Source organism: Haliotis rufescens, unplaced genomic scaffold (genome assembly GCF_023055435.1).
Source record: "Haliotis rufescens isolate VD_foot unplaced genomic scaffold, xgHalRufe1.0.p SCAF_78, whole genome shotgun sequence".
In the NCBI taxonomy this organism is placed as follows: Eukaryota; Metazoa; Mollusca; class Gastropoda; order Lepetellida; family Haliotidae; genus Haliotis; species Haliotis rufescens.
In genome coordinates, this window is record NW_025964370.1 from 1,381,736 (window position 1) to 1,399,802 (window position 18,067).

Genomic DNA, 18,067 nt, shown 5'->3' on the forward strand with positions numbered 1-18,067 from the left:
CCCATGGGCAGGCCCATGGGCGAGAACATGTTCCTTTACTTAAAACTCATGTTTTTGTTTCGCAAATACATTTAATGTATTCATTCAAGTATCATGACACAAAATTTAACTCATTTTAACTTAATTCAACGATTTTATAGCGATATTGAAATATTTCGCCCATGGGCGAGAAAAAGGTTTGGCCCATGGGCGAGAATATGTTCCTTTACTTAAAACTCATGATTTTGTTTCGCATATACATAAATGTATTTATTGAAGTATCATGACACAAAATTTAACTCATTTTAACTTAATTCAACGATTTTAAAGCGATATTGAAATATTTCGCCCATGGGCGAGAAAAAGGTTTGGCCCATGGGCGAGAACATGTTCCTTTACTTAAAACTCATGTTTTTGTTTCGCAAATACATTTAATGTATTCATTCAAGTATCATGATACAAAATTAAACTCATTTTAACTTAATTCAACGATTTTATAGCGATATTGAAATATTTCGCCCATGGGCGAGAAAAAGGTTTGGCCCATGGGCAGGCCCATGGGCGAGAACATGTTTCTTTACTCAAAACTCATGTTTTTCTTTTGCAAATACATTAAATGTATTTATTCAAGTATCATGACACAAAATTTAACTAATTTTTACTTAATTCAACTATTTTACGGCGTTATTAAAATATTTCGCCCATGTTTTCGTCAGTCCCTTTCAAGCATCAACTAACTGTTTGCAAAGTATATTGTATCATGTGAAATATACTTTATATTATATCATTACATTACTATTTAAAAAGGGCTTTTGGTTGGATGTTTCCTTTAGTTCTACAAATTTCACCTGTTTTACATATTGTAGCGATCTTTAATGAACCCGGCCTTACCTCTCAAAACGTTTTGACAGTTTATCATACGAATTCATGTGCGTGTACTCAAATTCATTGGAGTTATTTTCCACAACATTAAATTTTAGTTAGTTTCTATTTCATTTCCCATTTTATGTCCCGTTGATACATCACACTGGGCAATTACGTGACACTAGGTATGCAATATACAGGTACGCGTGCGCGTATTTTAATGAAAAAAACTATTCGTCTTTTATTGCATAACGTTTGGCTGAATATCTTACATTCTAACGAAATCTCGAAATATTTATTTAATTACAAGCAGTGTCGAACTGACCAGTAGGAATTATGTTTCAATGCGATTGAGGAAAACGTGAGTTAATATTGTGACACTAAAGCAACTTTTAACTGCATTGTCACTTTTGGTATGAAAATGGTAATAGTTAAGAAAAACGTAACAGCCTTCTTATGATAATTCTCATATTCTCATTAGTACGTTGTGTCTAATTACAGTGTCGGCCTTATTTACAGGTGATTCTACAGTACTTGTTGTCGGTCAATTACAATCTGCCACACCACGCGTGAATAAACAGTTATGCAGGTGTTGCTGTGGGCAAATACCTAGCCAGTACATGTATACTTTTGTGGATACATGTATTACCTATTTTCGTTGATATGTGGATATATTAAGCACCAAGACACAAAAAGTTTATGAAAGATGAATTTGTGCCTTGATATATATATTCAACGCGAACGAAGCTTGTATTTTCTCCGCGATCCTGATGTGTATCATCGTTTAATTGGTCATTCATTAAAAGTATGTTGTGAGGCGATATCAAAGGAGCCGCTCAATTTTCACAGTGCCGTCCGTTTCGCGTGAACTACCACCCTACCCTGTCAGTAAGAGTTATGTAATCGGTACACAAATATATTTGGTGCAATGTCAGTGTGGAAGGAGTTTGAATTACGTCCGCCAGTGGCCACAGAAAGTATAGTACCAATCAACAAGGCCAATGCCGTACTAATAACCTAGTGACTCGCGTAACAACGGCTGTCAATATGTCTGCTACATCTACCATACCATCATCCCTGTCACAACTGGCGTATTAACGGCTTATTCAAAATATTAATTGTAGAAATGTCGTTACCAGACTAACGTACGTCGTATTCAGTCCTCAACTGGATGTTACATTCCTTATATCAGTTAACAGCCCTGTTTGTGAAAATATTTACTAGACATAAGATTTAATGACTAATAAAATCAATTGTAAGACCGCATAGACAATAAAACCGAATAAAATATGTCTTGGTATCATCTCTTGTGTATTAGATGATGGCAATGACCGGAAATGTTATAACGTTAGATTAAGAAGGAGAAACATTAAAGTGTTTTACAATACTTGGAAATATGAGCAATAAGATGTAGCAACATAAACATGCATGGAATAGGGAAAAAGGATGAAAACAAATTGAAAAGGATTTTAATACAAAATTATCGAACTAAATAACTTGCCTGAACAGAAGGGGTACCCAAACTTGTTTGACAGTTATTCGTGTGTTGTAGACTGTCGAATGGGACTCATGTGTGTACGTAGGGTACGCATATCTATTGCAAGTTTTAGTACTCATACACTTTCTCTTTTTGTGTTTTGTTTGTTTGTTAGTTGTATAACGCCACACTTAGCAATATTTCAGCTGTATGACGGCGGTCTGTAAATAATCGAGTCTGGACCAGACAATCCAGTGATTGACATCATGTGCATCGATCCACGCAATTGGGATACGATGACATGCATCAACCAAGTCAGCGAGCCTGACCACCCGATCCCGGTAGTCGCTTCTTACGACAAGCGCTGTCGCCCTTTTACGCCAAGAATGGTTTGTTGAAGATCTTCACGGGTCTATTGAATGCAGGGATTTGTGTAAAGTCATTCAGGCAGCATACAATGCCAACTAAAAAATTATACTCAGTGTCTCCGCAAAGTAATATAGTACGGTACTTAGAGTACATGTGAGATTATACTCAGATTAGGGAGATGTTTAATCCATATAACGTGTTATTATTCTACCTAACAATGTATTTAATGAAATGAATGCAAAACAAACTCAAAAGGTTTCATTGAAAAAACTACCCCTAGTCTTGACTTATAAAACAACTGCAACCCGACACAGATTAAACGCAACTTACAAACACAATCATAATCTGGTTAGTCTGTATCACTCAACGAGGCCGCTTACTCTGCCCACAGTATGACAGTATTGGGCAGTTCAGTAATTAGGAGCCAAATCCAGGCAGGTACGCTGGTCACACTTGACTGGTCTGACTGATGATTAGGTCGTCTGACAATTGGGAGTGAACCATAGCAAGAAGTATCTGCGAAACTATTTGCTCCTTTTATGGGACCGATTAGTTTTATTACCATGGGCCTCGGCACAAGCGTGGTGTTGGAAGACAAGTTATACATGTACATCCGATATGGTGACTGTTTTTCGCTATTCATATTCTAAATACATTCATAATACCACAACATTTTAGTACTCCTTGAAACTTTACAATCACTTCAATATGTACAATAGATTGAACAAGAACACTAGATATATTGCAGATTATTAAATCATAGTCTCTATTATCAGCCGCTACGTTTGTATCGTTTGCATTGTACAAAGAAATATTTTATCTGTCCTTTTGCAGATTTAGCCTCAGAATGTGCTCATTCGAATTAGGAACGAAAATAGTTGCTTATCATGAGTATATATGATACAGTTAAAAGTTACTTGTACACTGTAGACATATTCACTTTAAAGTCGCATACGACCTTCGCGAGCGAGTTGAATGATCCAGGTTAATTGGAACGAAGTCTAGAAAGGGTTATAAAGTTTTGTATTTGGTAATGTGTAGGTTTGTTAAATATATTTTTTTAAATTCCTTTTATTTCAATATGTAAAAACATAACTATGCGCTTAAAAACAGAGCTGACTTGATGGGAGATAGCCACCTCAGATTGTCTGTTGGACACGGTTTAACCTTACTGTGTCCTCACCCTGGTTGTTGTTACCGTTGTTATAAGGGATTAAGAGCTACGGCTCATTGCATTTTTGGTTACAGTCTGTATCACTAAAGTGGACATGTGCAGGTGAACTCTGTTCAATTAGTATATGAAATGCCCCAAAATGTGAACTCCAGACAATAATAACCTGAGGGTAAGTCCACGTGCGTCTGCCTTTCCCCTCGTTCACCTTCGAAATCCTTGATTATTATATCATGCCAGAGTTCTGAAATTCAGTGACAATGTTGCTGAACAGTAGAATCTGATGGACGTTTTGTGCAGAACCTGTTTGACACTATGGGTTCCAGGACCACTAACACTCTGAGCTGAAAAAGTTTGGTCCTAACCGCACCCAACATCTACAAGTTTGTAAGCTTGTAGACATCATTAAGAAGTAATTAACAGTCCCATGCTGAGACCTTTCTCAAAATTCAGACCGGTGGCAGGCTGCCAACAAAGAGAAGAAAATATCGCAACCCCGACACGAGTGTGCTCAGTCAAACAATGAACTTACGACCGGCAGAAAACAACTCCAGTTGAGTATGCCGATGCTGTATCTCAGCCGTGTTGGCCTGAAAATTTAAACATGCTAATTAAATCCAAAATCGTATAAATATTTTTAATAGAAACCGTATCTTAATTTGTTCTTGCACTGCATCATATCGTGTATTTCATCTGTATATGTGTAATGTGTATATGTATCCATGACTACACTTATACCGCATATTCTGCAACAGACTATAATTAATAACCTTATTAGTGTCTCTCCATTTACCATGGCTGACTGCACTAATACCCTTTTAACAGTGGACACCGATATCAGTATACATGTAGGCTTTTTGTTCAAAAAGGAATATGCAGGAAAGTATATGTAACAATTAACTGTGTACTAATTACATGTTTGAATGTTATCAGTTTTACGTTCTGAGATACAGTGATGTAAGCATCTTCTAAAATCTTCTAAAAATATAATAAAATACAAAACTCTCTGCCGTAATTTTTTGTGGAAATCATTCGATCAAGTAAAAATGACTGCGTGACAAGACGAATCAACTATTTATACCCGATAAAAGAAACTGCCGTATTTTAGGAACAGTGCTATAACAAGACATTTGAAATTTCTAACAAGCAGATACATTAGATACAGTGACTAGACTACAGGTACGTAATCCGTATCAATCAAAGGTGTAAAAAAACTGAAAATCATATCTGTCGGAGACCTACCAAATTACCAAGTTTTATCATTACTATATTTATTACAATGCAAATACTTTAGTGATACATTTTTTAGAGGAGAGGGCATACACACAAGTATATTGCTTCCGTGTGTGAATGCAGGTTGTACTTGGTATCTAAGTTCTCAGTTTCATACCGGTTGTATAACTGAATTTCTATATGGAACCATGCGTACAGCATGACAATTACTTGCCATTCGTCAGTTTACAACACACATAACACGGTCAAAGAATTTTAGGCACCGCTTTTGCGAGTTATTTAGTACAATAATGTTTTATTAAAATCTATTTCAATTAGTAATTAGTACGGATTGACCTTGTTTATTGTTTCTATACTTTGAGGATTTCTGTGGCAAGTGGCGGACGTAATTAAAACTCCTTCCGCACTGACACCGCATCAAATATATTTGTGTACCGATTAAATAACTCTAATGGACAGGGTGGGGTGGTAGTTCACCGGACGACACTGTGTATATTGGGCGGCTCCTTTGATATCTCCTCCAAACATACGTTTATTGAATGACCCCATTAAACGATGATACACATCTCGATGAATATATCAAGGCACTAATTCATCTTTCATAAACATTTTTTTTGTCTTTGTGCTTAATATATCCACATATCAACGAACGTTTGTAAAACATGTATCCTAAAAAAAATAAACATTTTCAGGCTAGGTATTTGCCCACAGCAACACCTGCATAACTGTTTATTCACACGTGGTGTGGTAGATCGTAATTGACCGAGAGCAGGTATTGTAGAATCACCTGTAAATAAGGCCGACACTGTAATTAGATACAACGTACTAATGAGAATTATCATAAGAAGGCTGTTGTTTTTTCTGAACTGTTACCATTTTCATACCAAAAGTGACAATGCAGTTAAAAGTTGCTTTAGTGTCACAATATTCACTCACGTTTTCCTCAATCGCATTGAAACATAATTCCTACTGGTCAGTTCGAAACCGCATGTAATTAAATAATTATTTCGAGATTTCGTTAGAATGTAAGATATTCAGCCAAACGTTATGCAATAAAAGACGCATAGTTTTTTTCATTAAAATACGCGCACGCGTACCTGTATATTGCATACCTAGTGTCACGTAATTGCCCAGTGTGATGTATCAACGGGACATAAAATGGGAAATGAAATAGAAACTAACTAAAATTTAATGTTGTGGAAAATAACTCCAATGAATTTGAGTACACGCACATGAATTCGTATGATAAACTGTCAAAACGTTTTGAGAGGTAAGGCCGGGTTCATTAAAGATCGCTACAATATGTAAAACAGGTGAAATTTGTAGAACTAAAGGAAACATCCAACCAAAAGCCCTTTTTAAATAGTAATGTAATGATATAATATAAAGTATATTTCACATGATACAATATACTTTGCAAACAGTTAGTTGATGCTTGAAAGGGACTGACGAAAACATGGGCGAAATATTTTAATAACGCCGTAAAATAGTTGAATTAAGTAAAAATTAGTTAAATTTTGTGTCATGATACTTGAATAAATACATTTAATGTATTTGCGAAAGAAAAACATGAGTTTTGAGTAAAGAAACATGTTCTCGCCCATGGGCCTGCCCATGGGCCAAACCTTTTTCTCGCCCATGGGCGAAATATTTCAATATCGCTATAAAATCGTTGAATTAAGTTAAAATGAGTTTAATTTTGTGTCATGATACTTGAATGAATACATTAAATGTATTTGCGAAACAAAAACATGAGTTTTAAGTAAAGGAACATATTCTCGCCCATGGGCCTGCCCATGGGCCTACCCATGGGCCAAACCTTTTTCTCGCCCATGGGCGAAATATTTCAATATCGCTATAAAATCGTTGAATTAAGTTAAAATGAGTTTAATTTTGTGTCATGATACTTGAATGAATACATTAAATGTATTTGCGAAACAAAAACATGAGTTTTAAGTAAAGGAACATATTCTCGCCCATGGGCCTACCCATGGGCCAAACCTTTTTCTCGCCCATGGGCGAAATATTTCAATATCGCTATAAAATCGTTGAATTAAGTTAAAATGAGTTAAATTTTGTGTCATGATACTTCAATAAATACATTTAATGTATTTGCGAAACAAAATCATGAGTTTTAAGTAAAGGAACATGTTCTCGCCCATGGGCCTGCCCATGGGCCTACCCATGGGCCAGACTTCGCCCATGGGCAGGCCCATGGGCGACATAGTCTAAATATTGAGTTTTTAAACAATTTTTTTTTCATTTTTTCTTCCTTGGTATGTTCCCATAACAACGGCATGTTTAATTTTGTAAATACCTTTAACCGAGACTAGGGAAAGAGCGTAGAGTTTCTGGACTTTTGGGTTTCCAGAATTAAAATGGGACGTGTTTTGTTCTTAATCATGCTCCCCATATGCAAGCAATTGTCTTAAAGCTTCCGCAGTATCTGCAGACCAAGTGGAGGGATCGAGTAACCCAAGCAAGGATTCGAAACCACGTCATTGGTTTTCCAGACCTGGTCGTCTTTATAGACTTTGCAGCCAAGTCGGCGAACGAACCAACGTTCAGTAAGCAAGCTTTGACCAACTTACAAGATGCATCATATTACAAGGGGACCCACAACAAGGCCAAGCAGATGTCTCACATGAATCAGTCAACCAGTTTAGCAACTCAAGTTGGAAACGACACTTCACAATGTAAACGAATTTCTTCAACTTGTTATTTCTGCAAACAACCTCATGATCTTGATGACTGTAGATCCTTTGCACAAAAGTCTCTCAGCGTAAAGCGTGACTTCTTAAAGGAAAGTAACCGATGTTTCAGTTGCTATGGCCTCAATCACTCCGCCAAAGGTTGTCTAAAAAGACGCACTTGCAAAACCTGTAGTAGACGTCATCCTACCGCTATGCACGATAACAACTTCCAGCCACTGAAAAGGCCAAACGAAGTAGTGTCTGAAAGTAGTAACAAGCAATGTAGTAATGATACTCCTGTCAAACAGGTTCATGATGCTGCAAGTTGTAACGCTTCAAAGTCCAACAACTGTATCGAAACTGTTCTTCAGCCTATTCTTCCCGTAAACGTGAAACAGAAGGGAAGTAATCGGGTTATCACTACATATGCCATGTTGGATAACGGTAGTACAGGCTGCTTTATCACGGAAGATCTACGAGATCGACTTGGTGCCAAGTGTTCGCCTACTGTATTAAAGCTTCAGACAATGAATAGTGTAGATTTTGTCAAGACATCTGCTGTAGATGACCTTGTGGTTTCGGATCTTGACGACATGCAGCAAGTAGATTTGCCACGTACATTTTCCAAAGATGTTATGCCCGCAGATCATGATCACTTTCCAAAGCCTGAACTACTGAAACAATTTTCTCATCTTAAAACTGTTTCTGACAAATTACCAGTACACATGCCTAATCTTGACATTGGTTTACTGATAGGCAGTAACTGTTCACTTGCGTTACAGCCATTAGAAGTGGTTCCACCCCTAGGCGAAGGACCCTTTGCAGTTCTTTATAGGCATGGTTGGACAATGAATGGTCCAATACAGCTCAAACTCAATCTTTCCAAAAACACTTTAGTATGTAATAGAATTGTTCAAAAAGTCAAAAGAATGCATTGCTCCTGAAACAGTTTTGAAATTGTTTGAGTTAGACTTCAATGAGCCAGATCTTGGATCGACTCCAAACGAACGAGGCTATTCTGTTGAAGATCGTCCTTTTATGAAAGAAACTGAACAAAATCTCAAATTCGTTGATGGCCATTTTGAAATTCCTCTTCCATTTACAGATGAATCTCCAGTTCCATGTAACAGGGAACAAGCTTTTAAACGCGTCCTTTGGCAAAAGCGAAAGATGCTAAAAGATGATAGGTACCATAAAGATTATGTCAAATTTATGGACACTATATTAACTAAAGGATATGCTTGTGAGGTCCCTGAAGATGAACTGCACCGACAAGAAGGTGAAACTTGGTATTTACCGCATCATGGTGTCCATCACCCAAAAAGGCCAAATAAGATTCGCGTCGTATTTGACTGCAGTGCTAAATTTGATGGTTGTTCACTTAATGATGTTCTGCTACAACTCTTTGATTGGTGTCCTCACAAGATTCCGCTCAGATGATATTGCTTTTAAGGGTGATGTGGAAGCAATGTTTCACCAGGTGAAAGTGCCTAAAGGACAACAAGACTTTCTCCGGTTTCAGTGGTGGCCTAGCGGCGATTTGAACAGTGATTTAAATGAGTACAAAATGACTGTTCACACTTTTGGATCTGTGTCATCTCCCACTATTGCAAACTATGCACTGAAAGCTTCTGCAAGAAATGCAAACTCAAAATATGACGCAAAAGTTATCGAAACCATAGAAAGGAACTTTTATGTAGACGACTGTCTCAAGTCTGTTGAAAACAACCAAGTAGCTGTTGAGCTGATAACCAATTTGCAATCTGCATGCGCAGAAGGGGGATTGAATCTTACCAAATTTACTAGTAACAGCAAAACTGTTTTGGCATCCATTCCCACCGAACATTGTTCTAAGGAAATCCAAACAATTGATTTGAACTATGATGACTTTCCAATGGAACGAGCACTTGGTATGCAGTGGGATATAAAATCAGATAGTTTCAAATTCTCGGTAGATTTGCCGAAGAAATCAATGACAAGGAGAGGAATTTTGTCTACAATGTCTTCCTTGTATGATCCTTTAGGCCTTGTATCACCAGTCTTGCTACCTGTTAAAAAGATCCTTCAAAACTTATGTAAGGACAAGTCCTTAGGCTGGGATGATGAAGTCAGCACTGAGCACAAACGAGGATGGGAACAATGGCTTCAAGAGTTGGAATTGTTAAGAGGCTTAACTGCTTCAAGCCTTCTCCTTTTGGCACAATTATTTCCAGACAATTGCACATCTTTTCTGACGCTAGTACTACCGGGTACGGATGTTCAGCTTACCTTAGACTATGTGATGACCAAGATAACATACACACTGCTCTGTTATTAGGCAAAGCCAGGCTAGCCCCTTTGAAAACTCTGACCATCCCAAGGCTTGAACTGACAGCAGCTACAGCTTCAGTTAAACTTGGTCAGTTTTTTTGCATGAGTTGGACATCAGCATTGATAAAGTCACTTATTACACCGACTCCACAACCGTTCTTCACTATATCAGCAATGAGTGGAACAGATTTCCAGTTTTTGTAACAAACCATGTGAAGATGATCAGAGATTACAGCGAGCCCCAGCAATGGAAGTACATTGATTCAAAAGGTAACCCAGCAGATATTGCTTCTAGAGGCTCAGGTTGTAAGCAGTTTCTCAAGTCAACACTCTGGTTTGATGGACCACAGTTTCTCGGAACTCCTGAAGACAAATGGCCAGTCTCTGATTGCCACGAATATGCTGGAATGGTAAAGTCAGAAGAAGCTGCCAATGCTGAAAGTGAGACAGTAGATACTTTGATCAATCATTATTCTTCATGGTATCGTCTAAAAAGAGCTATTGCAATTTACCGCAGATTCTGTGCTTATCTTCAGGTCAAGAAATCGAAATCCTCAAGTGGTCTGAAGAAGCAATCCACTGCAATGAATGAACCCCTCACCGTCCAAGAGCTTGCATCAGCTGAAAGAAACATTCTTAGATTTGTCCAATTGAACACTTACAAGTCTGAAATAGTATTTCTTGAGAGCACAGCAAAGGAAAGAGGCCGAGCACATGTCAAATTACCAAAGACCAGTTCCATTCAAAAGCTCAATCCTTTTGTCAACGATGGTTTGCTGCAAGTTGGTGGTCGTTTAAGCAAAGCAAATGTGCCTGATCTTGTCAAACATCCAATTATCTTGCCCCGTAAAAGCCACGTAGCTACCTTGATCATTCAACAGATCCATGATAAACTTGGCCATGCAGGTCGTAATCATGTGTTGTCTGCCTTGAAAGAAACATACTGGATTCCAAACGGAAACTCTGCTGTAAGGTCAGTTCTCAACAAATGTGTTGTATGCAGGAGATATAAAATGCCTATAAGTGTACAACTAATGTCAGAACTTCCAGCCAACGGTGTCAACCCAGCGCCTCCTTTCACATTTACAGGTATTGACTTCTTTGGGCCACATGTTGTGAAAGAAGGGCGTAAGTACATCAAACGTTATGGTGCACTTTTTACATGCCTTTTACAACCGTTCATATTGAAACCGCAAATTCTTTGAACACAGATTCCTTCATTAATGCTCTTCAGCGCTTCATTGCTCGTCGAGGTCCAGTTCAAGAAATCCACTGTGACAACGGAACAAACTTCAAAAGCGGCGCCAGGCAACTTCGTCAAGCAATAGATGACTTGGATCAGTCAAAGTTACATTCTCATCTACTTCAGCAAGACATTAGATGGAACTTCAATCCACCCTCGGCAAGTCATATGGGTGGAGTGTGGGAAAGGCTGATCAGATCTGTCTGCACTGTCCTGAATCCTTTACTTCATGAGTTTAGTCAGCAACTGGATGATGAAATGTACAGAACCTTCCTATGTGAGGTAGAAGCAATTTTGAATTCAAGACCTCTCACTCCAGTTTCTAGTGACCCTGACGATCTTGATCCACTCACGCCAAATCACCTTCTCATGATGAAATCAAAAGTCTTTATTCCCCCATCTGGCGAATTTCAGCTAAACGATGTTTTTGCACGTCGACGCTGGAGACGCATTCCACATCTGGCAAATGTCTTCTGGTCACGTTGGAAAAGAGAGTATCTTGTAACACTACAACAACGTCAAAAATGGAACACTCCGAACCGCAATTTCCAATTGAACGATATCATGCTCATAAAAGATGATACACTTCCCCGAAGCACTTGGTCTATGGGTCGTGTGACCGGAACTGAGGCTGATGAAAGCGGATATGTCAGGAGTGTCATATTGAAAACAAAAGACTCTGAACTGTGAAGACCTATTCACAAACTCGTTTTACTCATTCCCTCAAACAGTTGATTAAAATGTATGTTTGACGTCGTGTAAATGACATTGTCATCTTGCATTTTTGTAGGTCTGTTTTTTGCTGTTAAACACACCGTGAGTATGTTTAAGAGGCCGAGTGTGTAGATGCAAGATTTCCTAATGTTTGAAAGTATGAACTGTTAGTGAAATGACATGAAAACAAGTTAAAATTGTTACAATTCATTTAACTTATTATCCATGGTGGTTCAATGATTAAGACACTTTATCATTACACCAATGTTCTAAAGTTCAATTTCCACGTAATATGAATCAATTCTAAGATACATGTATACAATGTTTACATGTTCTCAGTAACTTTCCACTACCTCGTGACCTTAACCTTCATGTGCAATGTCAAAGCTCACAGGTCATGTCGCGACCTCTTCAAAGCTCATGCATTTTGAAGCACATGCTCACCAGTGTGTATTGGACCTCCATGCTGCCAGGTTCTCACCTTACTGCCTGCTATATTTGAACTATGTAAAGACACATGTGAGTACCTTTCCTTTTCATTGTTAGGTTTTATGTTTATTTCTGAACACCCTGAAATTGTATATATGCCAAAATATTAATTTAGTGCAAAATTGTTTAGATATTTCACACAACTGTTACATTATATTTGCAAATGTGTGCTTGGTAATTTTGCATAATTTCAATGTAGTCAATGTATTTATTGCTTCATTTGGATGTAACTTCGAATGTGTTAAATACTAGGAAAATTGGTAAATGTTTCTGAATTTACAGAAAGCTATTGTTTATTGTAGTTTTCTAAACCTCATCAACTTGTCGGCGCTTCAACTGGTCACCAACTTGTCACCAATTGTTCCTAAAGCCATGGCCCTGACTATAAACTGTATTATGTTTAACGTCACAAAATAAACCCTGTTTATGCGAGTGTTAGTTTTGTCGTCTTGCATCCACAACAATATTCTCATAGATTACCTGACTAATGTCTACCTATAGTGGATAAAGGTAATAAAAAAAACAAAGGCTGGCGTTTAGTTGAGCTGGCGGCATTTTAGACTGACCGCCGACTTGTCAAGGGGATTACTGTTATTGGTCAGCGTGTCAATCTGGAATTGACACGCAGCCGGTGACTGTAATGCGAACGGACATCTATTGTCTAAATTATGTCTCGCGGCATGCTTTTACAACCTAAGTGAGTTACTGCCATTTATGTGAGATGTCCGCGGTTTGACTGTAAAGATACATGAGTTAATTTTATAGATTTTGAATATTATTTTTAAATTTTGATATGAATTATTAAGCAAGTTTGCGCACTATAACAATTGTATCAGATCGTTAGTATCCTTGTATCAGTTTGTTAGTATCATTGTATCAGATCGTTAGTGTTATTGTATCAGATCGTTAGTATCCTTGTATCAGATCGTTAGTGTCTTGTATCAGATCATGAGTATCCTTGTATCAGATCGTTAGTATCCTTGTATCAGATCGTTAGTCCTTGTATCAGATCGTTAGTGTCCTTGTATCAGATCGTTAGTATCTTTGTATCAGATCGTTTGTTTCTGTGGGTTTTTTTCAGAGCTAAAACCAGTGAAAAGGTTCTCCCGTCTGTTTCAGAGCTAATACCAGTGGAAAGGTTCTCCCGTCTGTTTCAGAGCTAAAACCAGTGGAAAGGTTCTCCCGTCTGTTTCAGAGCTAAAACCAGTGGAAAGGTTCTCTCGTCTGTTTCAGAGCTAAAACCTATGGACCTTGGGCGACTGTAGTACGGGCTGGGGAAACAAACCGACACACGATCAGTGGAAGAGAAAAAGATTACTTTGTCAAACAAATAATCAAGGTAAGTGTTCACTGTACTGACCCTTGTCGGTTGCTGATCCCATAGATGGCACTGGTTGTGTTCCTTCATTCACTCCGAACGTTCTGTACTTTTTCAGCACCCTTTATTTGACAAAACCAAGCCCAACCATGACATTGCTCTTTTGGAAATCGTGAACCCCGTGTACACAGAAACTGATGACGTCACAGCAGCATGTTTACCGAGCGGAAACCTCTTAGATGATTTCGTGGCCAAGGAATGCTGGGCTATCGGATGGGGCAGAACCCATGGTGATTGTATGATAATTGATGATGATCATGATCATGATGACGATTTGCTTCCTTATCAAAGCACTTCCATTGACAACAACGTGTGCTATATATCCAGATGTGAACGTGGACCCGACTATCTATATTGACAGCTTAGAAAACAACCGGGTTGTATGTGATTCAATAAGACGTCAATACTTCAGACGGGGAAGACATGGTGGCATGTAATTCAATAAGAGGTCAATACTTCAGACGGGGAAGACATGGTGGCATGTAATTCAATAAGACGTCAATACTTCAGACGGGGAAGACATGGTGGCTTGTAATTAAATAAGACGTCAATACTTCAGACGGGGAAGACATGGTGGCTTGTAATTCAATAAGAGGTCAATACTTCAGACGGGGAAGACATGGTGAGGGCTGTTCAATAAGACGTCAATACTTCAGACGGGGAAGACATGGTGGCATGTAATTCAATAAGAGGTCAATACTTCAGACGGGGAAGACATGGTGGCTTGTAATTCAATAAGAGGTCAATACTTCAGACGGGGAAGACATGGTGGCTTGTAATTCAATAAGAGGTCAATACATCAGACGGGGAAGACATGGTGAGGGCTGTTCAATAAGAGGTCAATACTTCCGACGGGGAAGACATGGTGGCATGCTATTCAATAAGAGGTCAATACTTCAGACGGGGGAGACAGGGTGGCATGTAATTCAATAAGAGGTCAATACTTCAGACGGGGAAGACATGGTGGCTTGTAATTCAATAAGACGTCAATACTTGAGACGGGGGAGACAGGGCGGCATTTAATTCAGTAAGACGGTAATACTTCAGACGGGGAAGACAGGGTGGCATGTATATCAATAAGACGTCAATACTTCAGACGGGGAAGACAGGGTGGCATGTATATCAATAAGACGTCAATACTTCAGACTGAGAAGACAGGGTGGCATTTAATTCAATAAGACGGTAATACTTCAGACGGGGAAGACAGGGTGGCTTGTTAATCAATAAGACGTCAATACTTCAGACTGAGAAGACAGGGTGACATGTAAATCAATAAGACGTCAATACTTGAGACTGGGAAATCAGGGTGGTATGTCATTCAATAAGACGTCAATGCTTCACGTAGGGTACAGGGTGGCATTTAATTCAATAAGACGGCAATACTTCAGACGGGGAAGACAGGGTGGTATGTAATTCAATAAGACGTCATTACGTCAGACGGGGAAGACATGGTGGCATGTAAATCAATAAGACCGTTATACTTGAGACGGGGAAGACAGGGTGGCATGTAAATCAATAAGAAGTCAATACTTCAGACGGGGACGACAGGGTGGCATGTAATTCAATAAGACGTCAATACTTCAGACGGGGAAGACAGGGTGGCTGCTAATTCAATAAGACGTCAATACTTCAGACGGGGACGACAGGGTGGCATGTAATTCAATAAGAGGTCAATACTTCAGACGGGGAAGACAGGGTGACATGTAATTCAATAAGACGTCAATACTTCAGACGGGGAAGACAGGGTGACATGTATATCAATAAGACGTCAATACTTGAGACGGGGAAGACAGGGTGACATGTAATTCAATAAGACGTCAATACTTCAGGCGGGGGAGACCGGATGAAGCTACAAGAGGTCAGGGTAGACGTGGCCACAAACACTGCCTGTCATGATTACTATGGAAACAACGTGACGACACGCGATGTCTGTGCCGGACTTGGTTCAAAATCTGCCTGTGGGGTAAGTCGTTAGGGATTGCTCATAACGTGTTGTTACGCCAGCGTCTACACCAATCACCCCTTTTCCTCTGGGTGAAAATTGTAACAGAATTGTTTGGATCGAGATGAACCGCTTAATACGAAGATGAGAGGGGAGGGTGATTTTTCTATATTATGTTTGTTGTTTGTTGTTTGTTGTTTTATATAGTCTAGCTAACTGACACCGTCCACAGACTTCGGGTTTAGATGGCACACAGTCAATAATTGAGTCTCTCCACCCAGTCGCCTCTCACGTCACGTAGGCGAATGTTGGTAACATATTCTAACCCGTTTCCACGGGATCAGGAGATCAGGCGTTTATCAGTTCATTTACGGATTGAAAAACCTTCGGTTGGTGGTCGAAATAAAAACAAAACTAAGATTAGACTCTTCGATTGTTGTGTTCATGTTTGTGCATACAGATCGGATGGGGCAAACATGTTCGCCAGTTTACCTTTTTCACTGAATGTGAAATGAATGGTTCATAGTGTAGTCTCTAGATAACCACACCCGAGTGTCTTTTAATGTTAAATAAGTCGACAAAAGTTTTAACTCCGAGGCTGGCGATACTTGAATATCAAAAGACACTCGGATGAGAGTGTATGTATTCTCCAAAGTAACTCTTCCAAGTTTCAATTTGTAAACAGTAATATCCAGTGTAAAATGTACAGCTTACCTGCTTCCGTGGCATTGAGGTTCGTCATTTGATCAAATATTCGTTATGCTAGGTGAGATTCATCCGTTGATACCATGCCAGCATTATTGTATGGCTTGCCTGAAGTGCGGAGTAGGAGGCTGATAGCGAGCTAAGGCAAGAGATGAAGTAGAACACTCAGTTCTCCTTCTGCTAATGTACATTTTGATAGGTGAGATTCATCCGTTGATACCATGCCAGCAGTATTGTATGGCTTGCCTGAAGTGCGGAGTAGGAGGCTGATAGCGAGCTAAGGCAAGAGATGAAGTAGCACGCTCAGTTCTCCTGCTGCTAATGTACATTTTGATAGGTGAGAATTTTCAGTTGATATTATGACCTAAGGGATTAACTGTAGGTTTTATCATTAAACGGGGGGAACGGGTGCCCCGTAGTCTAAGGCGCTGCAATTCACTGTGCAGAGTTGGACACGACGGAAATCTATGATTGTGGGTTCGAATCCCGGTTCGCCCCGATTATGGTGATTTACGATTTCAGGGAGTAGGATCTCGTGCCACTTTTATTATTAGTCCGGCTACATGACTTTACCCTGTGGAGAATAGATACCCAGGATGACGAGCCAGCATGTTGGCCACAAGGGTGTCCTCTGCCACTTGATGACACGAAGCCTTGATCAGAGAAGGTGTTCTTGAAGAGCGCATTATACATCATACACAACCGGATGACAACTCACTACTTGATTTTCAGGGCGATTCCGGGAGTCCACTCTCCTGTCAGGTCAAAGGTCGATGGTATGTCGTGGGCGTAGTCTCCTGGGGTGATGACGGTTGCCATGGACGCCCGACTGTGTTCACGCGAATCTCTGCCTATCTCGACTGGATAAAATCAGAAACAGGAATTGATATTTCGCATAATGTCATAATTGGGTAATAAACAGTCACTTCGGTCGTATAATTTCATATCCCAGTACCAATTATTTCGCTTATAGTCAGTGTACCATCCATATCTTGTACGTATCATGGATATTCTATTAATGTACCTTCCATGTCTTGTACGTACCATGGATATACTTTCAATGTACATTCCATGTCTTGTACGTATCATGGATACACTTTTAATGTACCTTCCATGTCTTGTACGTACCATGGATACACTTTCAATGTACCTTCCATGTCTTGTACGTACCATGGATATACTTTCAATGTACCTTCCATGTCTTGTACGTATCATGGATACACTTTCAATGTACCTTCCATGTCTTGTACGTATCATGGATACACTTTCAATGTACCTTCCATGTCTTGTACGTATCATGGATACACTTTCAATGTACCTTCCATGTCTTGTACGTATCATGGATACACTTTTAATGTACCTTCCATGTCTTGTACGTACCATGGATACACTTTCAATGTACCTTCCATGTCTTGTACGTACCATGGATATACTTTCAATGTACCTTCCATGTCTTGTACGTATCATGGATACACTTTCAATGTACCTTCCATGTCTTGT

General features: G+C 39.2%; 2 protein-coding genes across 2 annotated transcripts in view; both read left to right on the forward strand.

Moving 5' to 3' along the window:
* Window positions 1-17,513, forward strand: part of LOC124119804 (transmembrane protease serine 11E-like) — a 29,575-nt gene extending 12,062 nt beyond the window's left edge. Inside the window, exons 6-9 of the mRNA XM_048388741.1 lie at window positions 13,776-13,881; window positions 13,979-14,150; window positions 15,750-15,883; window positions 17,300-17,513. Of these exons, the coding sequence (XP_048244698.1) occupies window positions 13,776-13,881; window positions 13,979-14,150; window positions 15,750-15,883; window positions 17,300-17,482 (595 nt within the window). The 3' untranslated portion in view covers window positions 17,483-17,513. The remainder of the gene's footprint in view (window positions 1-13,775; window positions 13,882-13,978; window positions 14,151-15,749; window positions 15,884-17,299) is intronic.
* On the forward strand, window positions 7,507-12,974 carry LOC124119805. The gene is made up of 2 exons (XM_048388742.1): window positions 7,507-12,572; window positions 12,845-12,974. Exon 1 carries the CDS (start codon window positions 7,507-7,509, stop codon window positions 8,728-8,730), a length of 1,224 nt encoding a protein of 407 aa, XP_048244699.1. The 3' UTR covers window positions 8,731-12,572; window positions 12,845-12,974.
* Window positions 17,514-18,067: the final 554 nt, after the last annotated feature.

Bases quoted from the DNA above. Each gene is read 5' to 3' on its own strand.
- LOC124119805 (XM_048388742.1), top strand. From the start codon at position 7,507: ATGCAAGCAATTGTCTTAAAGCTTCCGCAGTATCTGCAGACCAAGTGG.